The sequence below is a fragment of the Fusarium tjaetaba genome (assembly GCF_013396195.1).
Source record: "Fusarium tjaetaba strain NRRL 66243 chromosome Unknown NRRL66243_c0000231, whole genome shotgun sequence".
Lineage (NCBI taxonomy): Eukaryota > Fungi > Ascomycota > Sordariomycetes > Hypocreales > Nectriaceae > Fusarium > Fusarium tjaetaba.
Window position 1 is genome coordinate 113,234 of NW_023501427.1, and position 21,254 is coordinate 134,487.

At 47.8% G+C, this 21,254-nt stretch overlaps 6 protein-coding genes across 6 annotated transcripts; 1 reads left to right on the plus strand and 5 right to left on the minus strand.

Moving 5' to 3' along the window:
* Positions 1 to 235: 235 nt before the first annotated feature.
* Positions 236 to 5,272, minus strand: FTJAE_10059 (ankyrin protein; the record flags this gene model as incomplete). The annotated part of the gene is made up of 6 exons (XM_037342862.1): positions 236 to 3,734; positions 3,786 to 4,346; positions 4,402 to 4,426; positions 4,473 to 4,643; positions 4,696 to 4,814; positions 4,869 to 5,272. 6 exons carry the CDS (start codon positions 5,270 to 5,272, stop codon positions 236 to 238), a joined length of 4,779 nt encoding a protein of 1,592 aa, XP_037202909.1.
* Positions 5,273 to 5,708: 436 nt separating this feature from the next.
* FTJAE_10060 (bacterial leucyl aminopeptidase) lies at positions 5,709 to 6,906 on the minus strand (the record flags this gene model as incomplete). The annotated part of the gene is made up of 2 exons (XM_037342864.1): positions 5,709 to 6,689; positions 6,748 to 6,906. 2 exons carry the CDS (start codon positions 6,904 to 6,906, stop codon positions 5,709 to 5,711), a joined length of 1,140 nt encoding a protein of 379 aa, XP_037202910.1.
* A 954-nt stretch (positions 6,907 to 7,860) lies between these two features.
* FTJAE_10061 (alcohol dehydrogenase) lies at positions 7,861 to 11,570 on the minus strand (the record flags this gene model as incomplete). Its single annotated transcript, XM_037342865.1, has 3 exons — positions 7,861 to 7,998; positions 8,046 to 9,823; positions 9,878 to 11,570. The coding sequence occupies 3 exons, from the start codon at positions 11,568 to 11,570 to the stop codon at positions 7,861 to 7,863; spliced, it is 3,609 nt and encodes a 1,202-aa protein (XP_037202911.1).
* A 490-nt stretch (positions 11,571 to 12,060) lies between these two features.
* Positions 12,061 to 14,307, minus strand: FTJAE_10062 (uncharacterized protein; the record flags this gene model as incomplete). The annotated part of the gene is made up of 1 exon (XM_037342866.1): positions 12,061 to 14,307. One exon carries the CDS (start codon positions 14,305 to 14,307, stop codon positions 12,061 to 12,063), a length of 2,247 nt encoding a protein of 748 aa, XP_037202912.1.
* Positions 14,308 to 15,240: 933 nt separating this feature from the next.
* FTJAE_10063 (cocaine esterase) lies at positions 15,241 to 17,225 on the plus strand (the record flags this gene model as incomplete). The annotated part of the gene is made up of 3 exons (XM_037342867.1): positions 15,241 to 16,216; positions 16,271 to 16,584; positions 16,638 to 17,225. 3 exons carry the CDS (start codon positions 15,241 to 15,243, stop codon positions 17,223 to 17,225), a joined length of 1,878 nt encoding a protein of 625 aa, XP_037202913.1.
* Positions 17,226 to 17,333: 108 nt separating this feature from the next.
* On the minus strand, positions 17,334 to 20,334 carry FTJAE_10064 (C2H2 type zinc finger domain protein; the record flags this gene model as incomplete). The annotated part of the gene is made up of 6 exons (XM_037342868.1): positions 17,334 to 17,383; positions 17,452 to 17,587; positions 18,041 to 19,192; positions 19,242 to 19,343; positions 19,502 to 19,714; positions 19,762 to 20,334. The coding sequence occupies 6 exons, from the start codon at positions 20,332 to 20,334 to the stop codon at positions 17,334 to 17,336; spliced, it is 2,226 nt and encodes a 741-aa protein (XP_037202914.1).
* Positions 20,335 to 21,254: the final 920 nt, after the last annotated feature.

Below are 21,254 nucleotides of genomic sequence, written 5' to 3' on the forward strand. Positions count from 1 at the left end.
AATTTATGAGTGCGAGCCATTCTCTTTATGTACTAATTCTTTCTACCTGTCTACTTGATCCTCTCCAGCATCTTAGTCTAGTAATAGTTATACAATAATCTACTGGGGACTATTTTTTGTGTCGTTTCATGTTTGTTTAGCTGTCACCTTTAAACCTTCTGGAGATCTGTAGATAATAGTTACTACTATCGCTTACAGCCACGCCAGGTTAAAGACAGCCTACTAAAAGCTTATCCTATAATCTACCACTCCCAGTAGGAAACAGGCGCTGCCTGACCCTACCATAACGATTCTGAAGCTCATTAAGCTTATCAATCCAGATATCGCACTTCGCTGCATGTGCCTTCTCAAGCGCCTCATCTATATCCGCCCCTTCTTTAGCCAGAACCTCAGCACCGCTCCAGTGACACATCCGTATAGCAAGCATCAGCGCAGAATCACCACCAAGATCATAAGCATCCAACAGCTCTTTATCATCCCCACTGCACAAGGACTTGAGTTTCTCGGGGTTCATCGCACGAACTGCTTGGTGCAGAACTGTATCGCCATATGCATTCCTAGTTATATCGTCTATCAGAGAAGATTGAGCCTGTGCTGGCAGAATTTCCAAGAGGGTCTTTTCAATCTTCTTCTGTCGTAGCTTTCGTGCTGCGAATAGTGCCTTTCTCTGATTGTATTGGTCGTCAGGATACGCAGCCAGGACTTTTGCAACCAAGCTTTCGTCTCCAGCTTTGGCTGCTGCGATGATATCTTGGGGCTGATAGTCTACTTGCTTCTCGCTCAGAATTGCCTTGATACTTGTCAAATTAGCGACTGTTGCAGCTGCAAATGGTGTTTCGCCAGTGTCCCGATGCGGTACGTTCAACTTTACCCCGTGCTCAAGCAACGCTTTGACCATCTTCTCGTCTTCCGCTTTCACTGCGGTATGCAGGGGCGTCTCCCCTGACGAGCTCGTAGATGAGATGTCGCTCATAGATCTGATCAATAGCATCGCAGCCTCATCCGATTGCTTCTTAATAGCAGTACACAGTGCATCAGTAAAAGCAGTGAGCCGCCTGCTTTGATACTTAACGATATCCTTCTCAACCAGCGGTTCGGCAATCCTGTCAGCTTCCACAAGCTTAGCCAAACTGGTAATGTCCGAGATCTCAATGGCGTGTATGAGAGGTGTCCCATGGCTTGTACTCGGCGTAGCCAGAAACTCCACCAGAGACTCCGGCGCAGTGAAAAGAATGTCATCTAGAAGACACTTTAGGTTCTCATGTCTCCGATAACTCACAGCCACGGTGATTGGAGTATCATCTCTCGAGGTTGGAGGTGCCACTATCGCGTTATTATCTAAGGCCCATATCAAGAACGCACTGTCATCTCGTCCAGCTGCTAAGTGGCAGATACTGCGGTTAGATTTATCCAGGCTATTGACGTCAGCGCATTTTTCGAGAAGCAGATTCAGGATTGCGAGAATCTCAGGGCTGATTTCTTTTCCTTGTGTTGGAGCCTCGTCAACGAGAAGGTGAAGAGCGCTGGATAATATCTCCTTGTTGAAAGGCAAACTATGGATCATAAAGGCAGTAGCGGGCCAATTGAGATGATCGATTGCCGTATCTAACAGGGTCTGTCCGTCCGTGTCGACATAAGAGGTGTTGGCTCCTCCATCTATGAGACGCTTCATCAAGCGTAACTCGTGGTCATTTCCAACCTTTACAGCGATGTCAAGTATGTTGTCCGGAAGTGAAGTGGCTTGGATGGGCCAGTTATCCAGTATCATATGCGGAATCTCAAGCGTCAGCCTGCCGTCCGACAAAGCCTCTGGTAGAAGCTCCTGGTGTGCAAAAGCACTGTCAAGTCTTTGCTTCAGTATCTCCATGAACACTCTACCCTTCTCGTGACAATCAGGCAGGACAGATAGTATGCTCTTTGCTGTCGAGATCGGGATGAGCTTCTTGAAGATGGTGGTCTCTGTCAACATCATCGATGCTCTGAGGCATTCACCATTTTCCTCTAGCAGGCCTATTTCCTTTCGACCGTAGGTTTCGGCATGTCGGAGGAGCAGTTCAACCCCAGCCTTGTAATTACTCGAAACTGCCAGAAGTAATGGTGACGAGACTGCCGCTGCTTGGTGGGATTCAGATGATGATTGCTGTCCCCAGGCACTCCATCTCTCACTTGGGCCTCCTCTAGTCTCCGTGGCAGGTTGTCTCGACCTATACGCCTCGCCATATTTCCCCGTCATCTCAGGGTCAGGTTCTCGCATCCCTCTTACAGGCTCTTCTGGTCTATATTGCCAAAATGGTAGCTTGGGAATATTAGATACCAGTAGCTCCGTAGCGCAGTCCAAGTTCTGTTGCTTGATAGCAGCATGCAGGGGCGTCCATCCGTTCTTATCGCCGACCTCTACACAGTTCGTATTTGATAGTAGAAGCTTGACGACATCCAAATGGCCTCTGTCAACAGCGTAGAGTAGAGGGGTCCAGCCACGACTGTCACGATTGTTTATGGCCCTTGGAGGAAATGCCAGCATCAGACACTTCATCCAAGTCGCACTTCCAGTTTGTGCCGCAAGGTGAAATGGCCCCCGTCCATCTGGCATGGTAGTATGCTGGCTCGCCATCTCTGCGAGGTGTGTTGCAAGACCATCCCAGTGGTTCTCGATGGCGATGAAGAGGGGTGTTCGTCCATCAGCCTCACAGTGGTTCACATTTGCACCAGCCAAAATAAGCCTAGAGACAGCTTCTTCGTTTGCACACTCAATAGCTAGGTGCAGAGGGGTTCTGCCTCTTTCATCTGTTGAGTCGATAAGATCAAGTTCCAGAAGCAGCTCGACCACCGAGTTTTCTCCATTCTCGATAGCCATATGAAGTGGCGTCCTACTTCCTACTTTGGCTTTCGATATCTGCCAGGTTGCCTTGCTGAGACGGCTGTCTTCCAAAAGGATCCTTGCCAGATTTGGCAGCCCGTGCGCAGCAGCGACGTGCAGCGGTGTAATTCCCGGAGGATACTTGTAGTATCCGTGAAGATAACGCGCTTTGCGAACCCAAAATTTGAAGTAGTTCGAACTAGGCTCGAAGAATGGAAGGAAAACAGAAATCCAGATATCCTTAAGCTCGGTATCTGAGAGCCTTGAAGTATAAGCGGGCCAATTACTAACAGCGTGCTGAAGGAATGGCGTAGTTGCAAACACTTCGGGGCTGATGTACAGGTCGTCATCCTCTAGTGCAGCCTCTACCTCTTCGGCAATTCCACCAGCAGAAATGTTCTCGATGGTCAGATATCGAATACAAGCCGTTAGAAGCTCGATGTTGCTCAGCGACTTGTCAAGATAGAGTTCGTTTTCTCTGTTCCCCTCAATTTTGGGAGACTGGAGGAACTGATACACAGAGTAATGTGCCAGATCAATCTTAGATGTTGCCTGAGATTCTCGAACAAGGCTTCCACAGAGCTCGAAGACGTAGCTCTTCTCACGTAATGAGTTGGATTGCACATCGTCGAGTGTCTTTGTATCTGGTGTAATGGCAATGCCTTCAACCAATTCCGACAAATCGAGGGGTTTGTTAGCAAACATGACAAACTGTAAGATGCGCTTCGCAAGCTTCTTCTCTTCTTCGTCTTCGAGCATTTGAAACGCCTGCTCGAAGGTCTTCTCGAGGTTGCGGGGTAAAGCCTGCACAAGTTTTGGATTAAGAGCTGTTCGGACGCGGGAGAGATGATCGATTTGACATATAACCCAGATAAACCTGTAGGGACGGATCGTCAGCATTTGATTGTGAGAGTTGGCGGTTACTCACATTCCATCAGCGCGAACAATGAGCTCTTTGATGACAGCCTCAACTTCAGATCCGCGAAATCGGCGCTTATTGAGCTTCTTGCGGACTAAGCTCTCAATATCAGATGCAACATCTGTTGACGTGATTGTGATCTTGAAAGAAGATGAAAAAGCATTGTCAAGGCTCATTCCAGACCTGCTCGCTATGAGAACCTTAAACTCGGTATCGGCCTCGGGTAGATTCTCCAAGAAGTCCAGGATTTCCCAATTGCCACTCATCTCATCCAAGCCATCGATGACGAGGAGAATTCTCTCGAAGTAGTTAGAGAGATCAGTGAACAGAACTTGTAGATCTTGAAGACTTGGGTGAACCGATCGCTTGCGATGTTTTTCGTAGATCTTATTCACAACTTCTAAGAGGGCGCCTAGGTTATAAGATTGTTTGAGGAGCTGCCCTATGAGCGACCCGATCAGATTGGTAGGTGAGAGACTGGATGGGTTGGTGAAGCGGCAGTAGTGGTACACGACGGCGTTACGACCCGGCTCAAATGTAGACTCTTGAAGCGATTCGATAACCTTGGATCTACAAACCTGTTAGCCCCCATGGCTCCTGGATGATATTTTTTGGAGAAACCTACACGATGACTGACTTTCCAGAGCCCTCTGGGATAAAACTTAGCATTGGCGTCAGTAAGGTTAAGGCACTTACGCGTTCCGTTGAGGCATAACAATGCTGAGCCCGGGCAAGATAGCCAGCTGTTGAATTCCTGCCTCTTCAAAATCCACTCTGCTGACGATGCATCGCGTTGCTTGCATAAATCATCATGCTCATCCTCCGTTGGCGTTCCAAGCCACTTGATGATCTTTTCCTGTTGCTGAACTGCGCAGTATCATTTCAGCACGGGTTTTGCAAGGCCGAGAGAGGTACTTACTTTGACCAGCATCTACCAACTTACCAACTGCTTTCTCAACGCCCTTCTGAGTTTCGTCTAATGACTTCAACTGAGTTACGATCTCCTGCATCTGGATTTGGAGGCTCTCGGATTGAGAACTTGCGTTTTGTCAGTAATCTGACTCTCCATAATGAACCAATAGCTCAGCTTACCTCTGCCCGAGCTGAAAGCAAAGAACAAAGAACGTTTTGTACTGCTGAATGCGTCGAAGTAACTTAACGGCCTGCTCCTCCCGTCCACCAGCCTTGATCAACATCTCAATGCGGTTCGACTTTGACAGCTTGGCTAATAACTCATCGATAAGCTTTATCGTAAGTCTGCTGTCTTCAATAGTATTGTGAACAGCTTCCAGATCGACATCGAGAGACTTAAAGGACTCTAGGTGCGCCTTGACACCTAGTAGGATGCCCGAGAAGTTGGCTGTCTCAGTAACTAGCGTCTTGGTGTCGCTCGTATCCTCATTCAACTTGGAGTTCAATTGGTAACCAGCCGATATAACAGCACCCGCGAGGCTCACTAGGCCAGCGATACTGGCAGCTAGCGATAAAGGATCCATGATTGTCGCCGTAAAAGAAAGATTGCAGGATTATGTTGAAGCTTGTGCGGGGAATTCAGCCGCACGATAATTCAGTAAGCAGAGTGGTAGAAGCCCACTTCAGCTACGGAGTACAGGGCTTCTAACTGGATTAGAAAATGCAGCCCATCTTATCGCATGGACTAGCCTCTACAATAATTGGTCAAATAGCGATGGAGTTCCGTATAAAAACGGAAGGTGGCCAAGGTACCCACGCGACATTCTGGATTGTAAATTTAACAACTCAAAGCAGGACATGTTGAGCTCATTTAACATAGGGAAAAAATAGTAACAAATTACGTAGAAGCAACGCTCGTGACTATTAACGTTGTCAGAATATTCACCATTGACATATCATTCGAGTTTATTATCGATTACTTAATCATGATCTATCTCTATTCTTTTCCTGTCGGCCAGCTTAGGCAGTAAAGTTGCGATGGGCAAGCTCGTAAACAAAACCAGCAGTGACCTTGGCATGTTCAATAACGTGACCAAAGTCAATGTGCGCAATAGTATCGTTAGGAGTGTGGATGTAAGGGTTATGGTTTCCGAAAGACGTCTCGAACAGGAATGACGAGGGGAAGCCGTTGCGGTTAGCTGATGCGTGGTCAGAGCAAGCATAACCGCAAGTGGACTCCTCGTAGGGAATATCAGCGTATTCTTCGATGAGAAGCTTAAGGAACTCATTCTGTGTTGGGCTGGTGTTGTCGGTGATGAGGCCGAAGCGCTCAACTCCATCGCGGCCCTTGTAACCAACCATATCCTGGTTCAGCATAGCCTCGACTTGAATGCCGAGTCGGGCGTAGTTATTGAAGATATCCTGAGATCCGAGGAGGCCAGTCTCTTCAGCTGAGTACCAGTGGAACTCAACAGTGTTGAGATGATCGCCCTTGGCGATTCGGGGATCCTCCAGGAAGGCTGATAGGAGGTTCAAGAGCATGATGGATGCAGATCCGTTATCATCAGCACCAGGAGCACGACCAGCTCCACGATCATTAGAGATGACCGAGTCAAGATGAGAACCCGTGACAACAGTCTTGAGACGAACCTGTCCAGGAATCGAGACGATGATTGAAGGCTGCGACCAAGCCTGGTGCTGGACTAGTCGAACTGAGGCATAGGGATGCTTGCTCTTCTTGATAGCCTTCTGGACCTCTTTATGGAGCCACTCAGCAGCCTCAACGCCAAAAGCAGAGTTGAAGTAGCGGTTGTGGAATGAGGAGAACTTCTTGAGCTGCTTCTCGATATTTTTGACGTTGACCTTCTTGACGATATTCTTGACGTTGGTTTGGTGAGCGAGCGCCTCGGGGAATTTGCTGGTTGTACTGGCGAGGCGAGCACCTGAGGAAGCGGCGCTGTGGTCTTTCCACTCTGTGATGTCGAAGAAGTGAATGTGGTCCTGTAACCAGTCAGCAGTCAATTCTCTCTACCTGAGGTCATGTCACACAGGAACTTACGTCAATCATCTGAAACTTCTCATCCTCGGTAACCTCGACGGTCTCACCAGGGGCTGTCTCTAGAGTGTATAGCTTCTGCGCGCGTTTTCCGGTTCCAATTGGCGCAGTAGCTGTAGCCGAGGCAGCCAGTGCCGCCATGAGAGGGACCGTGTAACGCATGATGTGTAGTTGAGGAGAGTAAGGTCAGAAAGTCGTAGCGACAGGTGGTTATTAGCAGAAGAGGCCTTACAAGTGGGTTGAGAAATAATCGATGCGGATAAATCATCACCTTTATATACCTGCAGATCTAATGCAAACTCCGGTTGCCCCGAATCTCAATACCACCAAGCCTCGTCATATCTCCATCCCCTGCAAGATACAATTGGCAAAGAACGGCCAATACGACGTTTTGGTAAACGATTCGTCTGCCAAGTCATGCGGTAGCATTGCCTACTCCACGTCGGGAAGCTCATGAGGGGAACTGCAAAAGAGCCAAGCGGCCGGATCGAAGGGCATTGGTTAATTAGTGGAAAATCGTGACAAGGTCAGAGATAAACATGACGCGGGTCAGCATTTGTTCCTGGGTTGTATGCAAGGAACGCTGGGCACTTGGCGTTTCCTCGCATCTCGGATAGTGAATGATCATTGATACTGCTTCAATTAACGTGTCTATTGTCTCAAAACTTATGAGACTATCTACATAATACTCTGCTCAGAACTCGAATCAATCCTGGCTTTTGTTAGCTTGAAGGGTAAGATTTAAGCTTAATTGAACCATGTCTCCCTTGATTTTCACCGCTACGCCTCTTCTTAGCACGCGCTTCAAAAGTTCCTAGTGAGGGGTAACCAGGCTCGGCATTACAGGAACATGCCCTTATAGGCAGGTCGCTTGATGATCATCCCACCTCAACCCATAATTGGAAGGTGACGAGGATGCTTGGACGTGCAAGTAGAAACGAAAAAATGGCGAACATATGCAGTTCTATTTCCCTATATCTCAGATATATATCCAAAAGCTCCAGCAAGACCTTCCTTGAGTCCAAGTAACTTTAATATCACGTCGCTGGCCTTAGCCCAGCCCTGTTATCCACTCTGGTCTCAAGCTCACCCTCGTTAGTTTTAGAAGCGACTATACTACTCCAAGTTCTCATCGGTGGGCTTGAAGAAATGGACGACGAACTGACAACCCCATCTGTGATTGAAGATCCACTCCAGGGACCACTGCTGACTGTTGATGACGAAGACATTTCGTATCTGGGTCTTCTCGCTTTCCTATTCTCTGATGTTCTGTTGGATGAATCGATTGGGTTTGGAAGTACGTTAGGCCTTGGGGACGGCGTAGCTGTTATCGGGGCCGTCTCCCTTTCTGTACGGTACAAGGCCTGACGTTCTTGGCGCTGAGCTCGAGAAGGTTTCTTTTCCGGTTGCTGATTGTTGCCAAACATGTTGTGGAGAAGCCCCCCTCGAGCTTCGCCGATAATGATTGCACCGTGCTTCTCAAGAGGCAGTGGACAATGCCCTTTTGACTGCTTCACGATGCGAACCACATGATCGGAGCATATGCCCGCGCATGGCCTGAACACATCTTGCGATCCCTGTAGCGTAAAGCCCGAAGGCGAGAGTTTCTTTTGGTCTTGTGATGACCCCTGCCGATCAAAAAGCGATTGGAGTGCATCTACTCGAATACCCAAGTAGCACTCATCTCTGGGCAGGGACTTGTAATTCAAGCACAGCTTGGATGACCCCGGTGCGAGAATGTCTCCAAAATCACCTCCGAACAGCACAACGGCCTGGATATCTTCTGCGTAGTCGTTCCAGCGCCCGCATGACTTTTTCAAGTCGACTGACTTGGGCAGTATCACTTTGACATTGTTGACAACATCCATGTACTCCCATCCAGTGACATTCTGCCCGAACTTGACGCCGAGCTTTACTGATGTGCTGCCACTTGCATATGATTCGGCCCAGAGCCCATCGACTGTCGAGTAAAGCAGTTTTACTTCATGTTTAAACCGGCTTTCTTCCTTTTTAGTGTTTGACATGGACGTTCTGATAGAAAAGACCTTCTCAGCGTTGTCAAGCATAGCAGCACGAGTTGAGGTTTTCTGTTTGGTTATATCTGCACCATGAATTATATCTACTGCATTCTTCTCTCTTGGGTTTTGTGATTGTCCCGATAGCTGCAAATTCTGTCGATGGAGAAGAATGTTAAGAATCAGATCCTCCGCATTGGTTTGAAAAGCGCGTTTGTGAGTCGTGTCGTGCAAAATAACTTGAGTCTCCTTAGCGTCGTCAAGTAGCGTTTCGTAATCATCTGGTCGCAAGCTTCGAAAACCATCTTTCTTGCCAAAAGTTACTTCAGCAGTAGCTGTTCCCCACTGACTAAACCCAATGATGAACTTATCAATCTGGGCCCATCTTGGAGGTTTCACAGCCTTGGAGTACTGTACAGACGCATGATCAAAGCTTGATGTTGCCAGAAGCTCAAGGACTTGTGGGCACCACCCGAGAAATGAGCGGCGATTCCAGAAATCTTTGTTCATCGTGCCTCTAAGTCTCTTAGGACATGCTCTGTCTATATGAGTCCACTCAAGCCTCTCAGGATAGGTGTCTATCAAATGCCATTGTATGGACGATCCAAAGTCCTCGATGGGTACGAGAGCGTGGTGTCTGGCCTTGAAAACAAAACCGCCTCTGTAGCTGACGGCCTGAGGAGTGTCCGCAAGAGCCGCCATCACAGGAATCGACATCTCAAGCCCCTGTTCGTTGTGATGGCGCTCAGGAAGGGGAAATCCAGCAACTATAACCGCTGGTCCAACTATCGTGTTCCAGCAACTGTCAGTAGGCCGGATCGATGGAACTTCGAGTTTAACATCAATGTCGAAGGTGGCGATAGCAGTCGTTTCAGCACTATTCGCCTCAAAGAAGCCCACGTAGGCATGAGAAAGCTGGTCCTGCTTTTCTTGGCAAACTGCTATCAACCAAGAGAGCTGCTGCGCAATAGCAATGATGAAATCTTCGGCTCCATGGACTGTTACCATGCGAAGTGTCGAGTCTACAATCACGCGTCCCGCCGGAAGCCTCTTGTGTCGTCTATCTGCGATAGAAGATTAGCTAGAGTAGTGGTTACTCGTAAGCGCATACCGCTTACTTTTGCTTGTAGAGCCACGCAGTTTTGACTGTAGTTCCTCCAACAGCTGGAATTTGTAACTTGGCCAGGCCCACGCAAAGTATTGACCAACCGAGCATAGCTGCGCATTTCCCATTGTACCAGTGACAGCAAGTATCTTGTCAATGTTTTGATGGACGCCGTCATCATAATTGCCGATTAAGAAAGCATGGAGGTCCCAGTCGAGGTTGAAGATCGCGACACTGTTATTGCTTCCCTGTTTTCCCAATTGGCGACGAATTGAGAGGGACGTGCGTTGGCGTACCAAATCCATTTTTTGACTGTGAAATCGTTCAAAGAGCTTCCGCGTAGTTTGGAGGAGCTCCTTAAACGCTGGATGCGTTGAAAAGTGCTTCATGACTTCAACTGGATTGATAGATGTCCCGTATATCTGCGTGGTATCACGAGGCGACACTTCTACATCGCTCTGCCCGACGGAGCTCTCTGACCTTGTAGGGAGGCTCAAAGATGCCTCTGAATGGTACTGATGCCTGGACTGTATATCTGGTCCTGCTTGCCACCCGGTCTTGAGATACAGATCAGGCGTCGGTATATCCCAGCGGTTGATCTTCTCAGCAGCGCCCATTTCTTCCCTGTCAGACAAATTGATCGGCATGCGATTGCTTTCTTGAACTTGGTCGTCCCTCAAGATTTGGTCCTGCAGTTTGCGAGCAATTTCGGACCTCAGCCTTCGCACCATTTTTCTCGCCTTTGCTTGTGTTCTTTCTGGCGTATCCGCCTCAACAGCTTCAGCAAATGTCCTCAATGCTGAGCGGAGGTGAGTAAGGACATGTTGCCTTGACGACTTATTTGCTGCACCATAGTTGACATGAGAGTGGAGGCCTTTGAGCATGGCTTGCGAGAATCTCTCAACTACATCATCTCTCTGCTCTGGCGTGTAGGTCGTTGATGTTTGCGAGATGAGCGATTCGTCATCCTTGCCATAGGGCTCATCCTGTAAAAATTGTCTTGTCGGGTTCTGGCCTAGTACAGATGGTGCATCCTCTTCAACTTCTTGGATATCTCTGAGGATTCCCAAGGAAGCATTTGGATTCCGAACTTGGCTGGGACGAACAGTCTTAGACCGACTAGATACCGAAGTCACTTTTGTCGTTTGCGTTGCCTCACTGCTCCTCGTGAAGCCACTGAGGGATGAAGAAAAGATACTTGCTGACGGGTTATTGCTCCTGGGACTAGTAATGGGTGCAATAGGCTGGTCGACTTTCAAAGACGTGCCACGCACTACATCAGCCCATGATTTGGATTGTGGGAGCTCGTATACGACTTGGTTGTTTGTCTGAGACTGCGGGCTCTGCCTTTCGGCTTCCGCGGCTTCCTTAGTCTCAGCTGCTTCTGTTTTCTTATGCGCGAAAGACTTTGCGGCACGTATAGCCTCTGCGGCACGTATAGCCTTTTCCTTTATCTCCTGCTGCTTGGAAGGATCCTTGGAAAGAATATCGATCAAGTCCGATGGTACTGGAGTGGCCAGCTTGAAACTTTCGGCAAATTTCTTTAACTCTGCCAATTTCACTTCTTTGCTTAGTTTTTCCTGTAATCGCTCGTCACTTTCTCGCCGTTGCCTAGCCAAGTCTTTGACTTCTGCGAAAATGTCGTTCTCCTCTGGCCTTGGGATATCTAGCGGGTGTTCTCCTTGATCAAGCTTCGTGGACGACATGATCATATAGATTTAGGAGAAAGGTGTTGGCAGAAGATTAGAGACAGGAATTAGGTCTGCGTGGGGAGGGGTAACGCAGCCTGATATAAGATTACTAGTAATACGTTGTGGAGGCTGTGCAAGATGCATGCTGACTTTCAGTCATAACTATTGGTGTAAGCAACGGATTGAAAATGCAAAACAATAAGACCCAATCAGTCCACAGCCTGGTTGCTCAATGATAGTATGTGCTAGCTAGATCAACCCGGCTAAGCGTCGGGTAAGCCGGGTTATACAAGGTCCGTAGCTATAAAGTACCCTCTGTAGTTAAAACTTGGATCTTTTATTAATAAATTGAACTGCTTTTAATAATTGACTAAATCTTAGATATAATTTCTAAATATATACTTTCTATTTAACAAACTATATATAAGAGATAGATAAAAGAAAAGAAAATACTCTTAATATAACTACTCCTCTCTGAAGTTAGCAAAAGCATATATCGGTTATTTTATCCGATCTTGACTGGCTGATTCTCATTCTTAAATGGAATATGCTCATCAATGCAAACACCAATAACCTTATAGGGATCCAGGCGATGCTTTCGCGACAAGAGCAAATTTCCAGATCCACCTGTACGCACATACCCATAATCCTTCATTATGTCCATAGCCGCATGGGTAAAGTCCTCCCGGACGAGCACCCTGCCACTAGGAACAGGCACTTCGTGGACAATTTCCTCGGTCTCCTTGCGCTTCCTGCAACGCGCAGCATACAGCCTGTGGGCCTGCACATTACCCGAGAACGCTACCACGTCGAAGGCTTTGCCGACATCGCCAATCTGTACAAGTCCCAGTCCATCCTGCAAGATTATCCTGTCATCGTTGTCTCCTTTCGCTGCTTTTTGACCTAGGGAGGTTCCTTCGACCGCGGTCAAGGCTTCAAAGATGAGTGCGAATGGAGCGACGATGGTACAGCCGCAGTTGACACTGACATGACAAGTGATACTCGCTGTGCTCCCATTTGCAAGACGTGAGCCACACCTTTTCATCGAGATCATCCTGTAGTTCATGGACCAATTATGCACCCGGAAGCCAATGGCGTTGGGATGTTCCCAGGCCGTTCCGCTCACCGACCGGTCTTCCCAGCCCACGGGCTTTGCACTGGGATCTGTAGTCTCCCACATTGGCTGCAGCTTCTCGAGTAATTTCCTCCGATAATGTACAAGGTCATCACACCCCGGGTCCATGATGGCTCCTAAGATGGTGGCGCATTGTACCAGGGTCCTACCCGTCTCGTCCTTGACCACGTCTCTAGGCTGGTCATATGTGGGTATGAGCTCCCTGCTAATCCGCCCAGTCTTGATCTTCTTGCCACAGTTGCAGCCTTTGAAGATGAACTGAAAGTCTCCGTTTCCTTGGCTTAGCCGGATCTTCATGAACTTTCGTGGTGTTCCAATCAGGCCTGTCATGGCTGATGTTTTCGCTCGCCCTTCCTTCTTCAGCCTCCCAAGTTTGAGGACTCCGGCGAAACAATCGGTAGACGCGACTTGGTTGTCGCTTTCAACTAGCGGAATCCAGTTCCATCCGCTTTCCCTTGCCTTGCTGGCTACACCAAGCTTGGTCCATGCCAACCCGGTCTCAGAAGACAGTTTCTTGAAGAAATTGAATGAGATGGATGTGATGTCCTTTCCTGACAACTCCGTTTCCACCTCATCTTTGGTGAACAGTCCGCTAAAGATGCCCAAGAGGCCTCTGAAGATGTCGGCTGAGTCTCTGCACTTGCGTGGCCTGAGGGAGATGGCAGAGAATATGTTGCTTATCCCTTTGTAGTTCTCTCGCCACCAGTAGGAACCACCGTTAATGATGTCAGTTCTTGCACTGTTGATCCCCTTCACCTGAGTTCGCAGGCTGACGAGGGATAGTATATCCTCTCCAATGACCCTCAGTATGGCGTTTACTCCTGCAGTGTTGAAGAACCTGCCTTTCTCAATCCAGTCGTACAGTTTGGCCGCTTTGTCAGCGCACTCGATTGCCAAGTCCATCCAGGTATGGAGTTGGCCGATGTAGAAGATACTGTCAGGGTTCACCCCCCACATCGTGATATTCTTGCCCAGAATCATCTCTTGAAACGTCCAGACACGAGTGAAGTAGTCATTGTCGAAGAGTGATGTAACACGTTCAATGCAGGTTGAATAACAGTTGATAACGCCCATGTCGATGGCGGCAGACCTCACGCTTGACGCGCCTATGTCAAACTTCCAGTCTGTCTTGGCCCAGCGGTCAAGGAGGTTGATGACCCTCTCAGTCAGACCGACGGCCTCGGTGGCGAGAGCAGTACCCTGCATATGATACAGGACGTGGTCAAGGAACTTTAGATCATCGACAATCTCCTGCGGGATCCAGGCTTCTTTCATGTCCATGAGAAGGTGACATCGCTCAGCGTTTCTGTAGTACTCGAACATCTTGGGGATCTCAGCAGACTTCTCAGTCTCATCTGTCTGGTTTATGCACACGCAGTCTGCCCAAAGGTACTTGATGTTGGCTGCTACCATGAGCCGCTTGATGTCTTCCAGCTTGTCGTGATTGATCTTGATCTCCCAGGTGACGCCGCCAAGGCCGCAGTTGTACGCTGGCACTTCCTTACCCCAGGTATAGGAGAGGATGTCAAATCTTGTCACATGGTGAACGATAGGGTCAACAACCGAGAAGTTGCCGTTGTCGTTGTAAAGAAGCCTGATTGGGAGTCCAGTTGACATGGTCAAGATTCAATATTTGGCTTGGAAAATGAGGAGGCAAAGGAAGAAAACCTGAGGAACAAGGCTTCGCGCGCTTAATGGAGAACTTTGACTTCACTCTCCATGTTCACGATTTCCCGGCAGCGTCTTCTGGCTTTTAACTTCGTTATCTTCTGGCACTTGACCTCGGCCCCTGTCGCTTTCACTTCAGCCGTTCTAGGGTGAGCGCGAAGGTGATGCATCTGATTGGCCTATGTGTTGCTAATTTCCACTTTCTGGCTTGGCGTGCATATCATTTCTTTTTTTACTTGCCTACAGCCATTTACTATCATTTCAAGAGGCCAAAGACCAATCGTTATCAGAACAGAATCAGAGCTGAATGTTGTGAGTGTATTTATAGGGTTGGGATGGATAAAAGTGTTGGGGGTCAGGAGGATCATTTATCCGATTCCGTGATCAACTTCAATTGGAATGGCGAAGGTTGGGAGTTCTCCCAGAACAGCGAGATCTTAGGCTTCTGTACCAAGAACGATGATGAGGGGTGCACCAAGACGGGAGTCAACTACTCACTCGGATTCTTCTCACACATGCTATGGATGACGGCGGCCTATAAGGTTAAGCTTTAGGCTGCAAACACAGATATACACGATATTTTTTTTTTTTTTTTTGTACCGGCTTTATCAACTCTGGATTTTAGATTAGAACAGATGACCTCATCCCCGCATAGTGTAAACTTAGTTATAGAGAGACTTTGGGTTTGCGGAGAACTTAGTTGTGGAGAGACTTTGAGTTGCGGAGAAGTTTTGTAACTGCCGGCAACTGTATATCCGGACATCCGATGATGACGATCTTCATTTTTCATATATAATTGCGCTAAAGTTAAGACTGAGCTCACCCTAGTTCGAATACAAAGGCATCAGATTCTGAACGATTATTTACTCCCAAGATCTCAATATGACCTCCCCTACCAACAACCCGCCAAGTGCTGGCCCCAGGATCCAAGATCAGTTCCCTGAAGCCATCATTAAGCCTATCCCCGCTGCAACTGAACATCCTTTCTACAACTATGATGGATTCAACCCCAGCCTTCAAGTCCTGGATGTAGGTCATGTCAAGGCTCCTGGTCGCAGGCCATTTGGAGTCAGGACTATCTACAACCGAGATCAAGGCATTGTTGTCCGCGATGGCGCACGTCTCTACGCTGATATCTTTCGTCCAGCAGACTCTGAACCTGTCCCGTGTATCTTGCCTTGGAGTCCGTACGGAAAGACAGGCACTGGTCCACAGAATTACAAGACGATGGGCCCTTATAACTGCGGTATTAAACTTGACCGCACATCTGGCTACGAGAAATTTGAAGCGCCTGATCCAGCAGAGTGGACAGAGCGCGGTTATAGTGTCATTAATATCGATGCCCGTGGTGCCGGACATAGTGAGGGTATAGTTGCCTTTTGGGGTAACCAAGAGGCTGAGGATATTTTTGATGTTATTGATTGGCTTTCTCATCAGCCATGGTGTAACGGTTCAGTCGTTATGGCTGGAAACTCGTGGCTTGCTATTGCCCAGATTAATTTTGCTTCAAGGCTATCTCATCCAGCGCTAAAAGCTATTGCACCGTGGGAGAGTTTCACAGATCCTTATCGCCAGTTCATCGCGAGAGGCGGTCGTCAGCATATTCCTAGCTTCCAAAAGTTGATAATTGGCGGTTTTGCTGGACCAGAAGGTACAGAGGACATTGCTGGAATGTTGGAGCAGTATCCTCTTTATAATCATTACTGGGAAGCTAAGAGGATTCCCGTTGAGAAGATTGATATTCCTATGTATGTTGTAGCTTCTTACTCAAGCATGTTACATACATACGGATCCTTTCAGACATTTCGTCTAGCCAAGACGGAGAGAAAGTGGCTACGAGTTCACCCATACCAAGAGTGTAAGATTTCTCAACACTCTCCGCAAACTCCTTCGCTAACAATTTTGTTCTCAGGGTTCGACCTCTACCGCCCAGAAATTAATGATGAACTTCAGCGATATTTCGATGCTTATAGCAAGCCTGGGCCAGCTGTTACTCCTAAAGATTGGGAGCAGTCGACACCACGTGTTCGACTTTCACTCCTTGGCTTCGAGTCAGACGGAAGTCCCGCAAAGACTATCCTCGAGAGAGTTGAGGACAGTTATCCGCTCAAGAGGCAGAAACTCGTGACTCTTTACCTTGATTCTGAGACAGGAAAGCTCGGCAAAGTCAAAAAGGATCAGGAGACTATGAAGTCTTATAAGGGGAAGAGTATGACCGATCAGCTGGTACGTTAACTTGGCTTTTTAGTCATGGACTATGATTTTAACTGATGAGGCAGACTTTTACTACTAAATTCGATACTGCAACAGAACTCGCCGGGTATCCCAAAGCTGTCCTGTACATGTCGTGCCCAGACAACGATGACTTTGACGTCGCTGTGCAGATCCGTAAGATTGACTCAGAGGACAGACAACTTACCCACCTCAACTATCCATGCCCAGTCCCCATCGACCAGGTCCCCAATACCAATATTGTGAAGACGCTAGGTCCTCAAGGCTTCCTCCGTGCATCACATCACGTGTCACTGGAGGGAGGATCTGTTCCTTCGAATGATCTCTCTAGTGAGACCGATGTGCTATATAGCCATCGGGTTCGGGAGCCTGTTAAACCAGGCTCCGTCGTGCGGTTGGAGATTCCTATATGGCCTATCGGAATGGTTTTTGAAGCTGGGGAGGGTATTGCACTGAACATATCAGGTCATGATATGTGTCTACCTGAGACAGAGCTGTGTGCACTTACTGAGCCGGAAGATGAGAATGTTGGGCAGCATTGTTTGCATACCGGTGGGAAGTATAATAGCCACTTGATTATTCCTGTTATCAAGGGCTTTGTGGGAGAAACTGTAAAGCAGAACAACAAGGTTTAAGCAGCCAAGACATGAAATAAACACGATGTCTTGTGGCTTCCATAATAACGATTATTTTATTGAGTGTTGAAGGGCCTGTTGGCTTGTCTCTAATACTAATGACTTTCTTTAGATCGCATTATCACTCTTCAGATCATGGCTCATATTACATGTTGTGACTGCTAGGCGTTTGTCACAGTACCATGGTGCTAATAGCGACAAAACATGTACTTCGTGAACAACAAACCTTCACTCTGCTTATCAATTAGCTGATATTGAACCATCGCATCTTTCTTTTGAATTGATTTGAGAAGGATCTTGGCTCGTGCACCATTCAAATATTGAGCGGCCGCTCGAGATGGATCCTTCTTCAGCTGTTCCACCTGAGTTCATGTTCTAGAACAAATCTTTAGGTGAGAGTTAAAGCCTAGCTAAAGCTTGTTTATCCAGGAGCATTAGTGGTGTAATGACTTGTATCTCGTCTTGACAAGAAATGACATGCTATAGTACAGAGAAGAATCATAGGTCTGCAGGCTCTTAGGTATATGTTCATAATATCTAGGGCGGAACTTGATAGTCAAAAGGACTTGTTTATATGCCTGCCCAGAAGACGCCAAAACACAGCGAGATTTTGTTTACCATGTTGCAATACATCAGCGCCTGGCGCCTTACCCTAGCCTTTTTCGATAAATATACCTCACAAGCGCCACTCATAGCTATCTGCCTTTTCTTTCAATAGTATGAACAAGGTACTGTTTATTGATCAACCATGAATCGGTAGACCTTGCTTAACTTGGCATCGGTCCCAAGGTTTCTAACTGTGACAAAATTCTTACCATCTCAACAGCTACGCCCCATTGGCTAGCAAGCCCACGCATCAACGTCTGCATTTTCTTCATTTCGAATGGCAGATTTCGTGCTGGTCCTATACCGTAGTTTGTTGTTTTCATGTTTGAGGAGATAAAAGCCTGGGTCTTTTTCCAAGAAATATCCTGCTGCATTGCTTCCCCAACGTTTGACTGATCAACCAGTGTAGACTCCCAGTGAATCGATGCAGGTACAGAAACGGATGCCATTCCGCTGAGGCGGGAGAATGAATACATGCCGGAGGCGGCGAATATAGACATTGGCATCCAGAAGGTGTTGGTGCGGTTGAAGGGGAGTTGATTGACGCTGTCTTGAATAGCAGCGGCATGTAAAAAGGCGCATCTGGCGTCTGTAGATCCTCTAAACCACTGGATGGAATCTTTAAGCTCTTTGCCGCTTTCTCTTGACTTGAAAATGTGCTGGTCTATCTGGAGATGTCGACAGATTTGGTCAAAAAGCTCCATTGAGTTGCAAACCATATCTAGACAGATAAAATGCCACCTGATCATTAACTCTAGCCGCTCGTTCTCATCGAAGGACCAGGTGTCGTTTAAAAGATGGAATACCCGCACCAGAGCATGTTTCACATCGAGCAGCGCCGGAATTTTGACGATGGATTTTGGAGATTGTGCCTCGCGGTTCTCTAGGACCAAGGCATGTAGGCATTCCAGCACGACACGCACATCGAGTGATGCTTTTACACTGCGTAAGCATGGACTAATCTCATCGTCGGGATTGGTCGTGGCGAAGAGCTCGTGGTAGATATCACTGAAGGAGAACGTGGGGTCTTCGGATTGTTCATCGTCCATGATTCGGCGCCACTCTTGAGGATCTCGGGCCTCAAATGCCTTTGAAGAAGCTGAAAGCCTGAGAGTGTTTGCTGCATGCAGCGTAGCAGCATCTGGTTTACCTGACAGATAGCTTAGCTGACCGTCGAGTATGTAATGGCCAACAAGAGCTCTGTGATAGACTTCCTCTGCGGCCCATTGCTTCCAGGCATATTCATCGCTGATTTCTCCGGGTTGTTGTTCAGATGATCGAGGTCTGCAAGTCTTGTTCTGGTGTGCCCAGCTAAATCCCAGACTATGGAAGACTTGGCTGGTCAATTTAAGGTCTGTTTTCTATAAGAATCAATCAGTTACCATTTCTTAAGCGAGTCTAATAAGTTACCTCGGACATCACAGCATAACATTGGCCAAGAAGAGCTGTTAGCACGAGCTGGACGCCCCTATGCGAATCGTAGGGACCTCGATGGCGTAATAGCGCCGTCCACTGCATCACCATATTAGCAAACGACCTTAACGCCGCTGAATCACCTAGTGCATACAGCAGTTGCCACGGCGGTGTGAGCTAGTCTCCATAATACCTCACCCTTGTCTAGTCAGCTGTCAAATCTCTCACCCCAACAAAACCCTGGGTAGTGAACCAACCCCTTTAGCGGCGTCTTCTGTGCCGATGAACAATGATCCAAGTGCCATAGCATTAAGGATTAAACTAGGTGAGCAATCGCGATATACGAACGTTGGTCGATGAAGAATAGGGAAGTAGATGTTGAAGTGGGAAAAGTATGCTTGAAGACAGCTGTCAAGAAAAGCAGGGTTTAGTTCTGGTAAAGATTTTGCCGCTGAGGTGACATTCTGTGACTGTTTCACTGTCAGCACAGGAAGCTTTATGGCAGCAGAGGGCATACAAGGCATGTAACCATGTCACTGAGGCTTTGGATGGCATCCCGGGAGCCATTGACGGGTGATAACTGATTGGGATCCTGGTTCTCCTTGCCACCAACGGGCTGTGCAACGGAGATAATATTTGGCTGGGGTCCTGCTGCCTCTTGGTATGCTTGAGGTTTGAGTATGTTTCCTGGTGGTAAGGTCAAAGAACCCCAGTCGAATGTGACTATGCTTTGCAACAGGGCTTCTGAATCAGGCCATTCCAGGTGTATATCGAGCTCTGAATTAGACAAAGCTGGATCGGTGAACATGTGCTCGTTCATATCTGATACTGGGTTATAGGTAATGCTCTGATTCTGCTCCATAACACTTTGAATGCTTGTATAGTCCGACATGCTAGGAGACAAGGGCCAGCCATCTTGGGGTTGATGTTGCTGCTGACCTTGAGCTTGCTGTGTACGTTGCTGTTGCTCGGTTTGACTATGAGTTTTTTGGTGCCTCGTGACAGAGTCAGGCCTGCTGAACTGTCGTCCACAGATGCGGCATGCAAATGGCTTGGAGCCAGTGTCTAGAGCGGAGCCAGGGTCAGCCATTTATGCCGGGTTGAACAATGGCGGAGAGGAAACTCACGCGTTCTTTCATGCCTCTGCTCATGTTAGTAACCTGGTAAGCTTTACCTACGATAACTCAAGGGAGGTAAGCAACACTGACCTGCAAATGTTCTGCTTTGGAATACGTCTTGTGACATGTGGGGCATGTAAGAGCTGATCGCTGATGGCGGGGTCGTGCGTTATGTCTTGCCATACTAGATGATGGACTCGTGCATCACGGTGGCAGACAGTCAAGGTAGCTTTGGTGATGGGGAGAGGAGAAGCGAGAAGGCCTGGAGGAGAAGTTGGATGCGGAGGCGTGGGGAAGGCAGTAGATTGCGGGGATTCGAGATTTAGTGGATTAGTCAGGCCTTAGCGTGTGACCCACATTCTGAGGTCTGAGTCCCTAGGGTAAGGTACGTGGAGTGCTATTTACGCTTAGAACACATCATTATTGAGTCTGAGAAGAGGATCATACAAATATTCCCTTATACTGGTTATCGCGCCTTAGATTCATAATAATATACGTTTTAGATCAAGGCGGCTCTTTCGCAGATTGTCGTTGGTAAGCCCTAAGCGCAACTCAATAGCCTCGCTGTATCGGTTCCTAGTTACCCATCGACAGCTTCTAATTTCCTTCAATGACCTTTGGAACATTCTCTATCAGATGCTCCACTATAGCGTCCGGCCCATACTTAACTTGCAAGCCTTCAGGAATTGCATACAACTTGATATCAGGCACTACAGATTGTGCAATTGAGTGTATCTTTGCGCTCTCATCTGGAGTCCACATGGAAGCAGAAAACTGTCCCAGATCAGCCAGCCAACCTCTCACCAGATAAGCATTGCAAGCTACGTACCAAGATATTGGGCTGGTATTGCTCGACGGTGCTTTCTACCTCATCAATTGCTGCAGTTGTCAG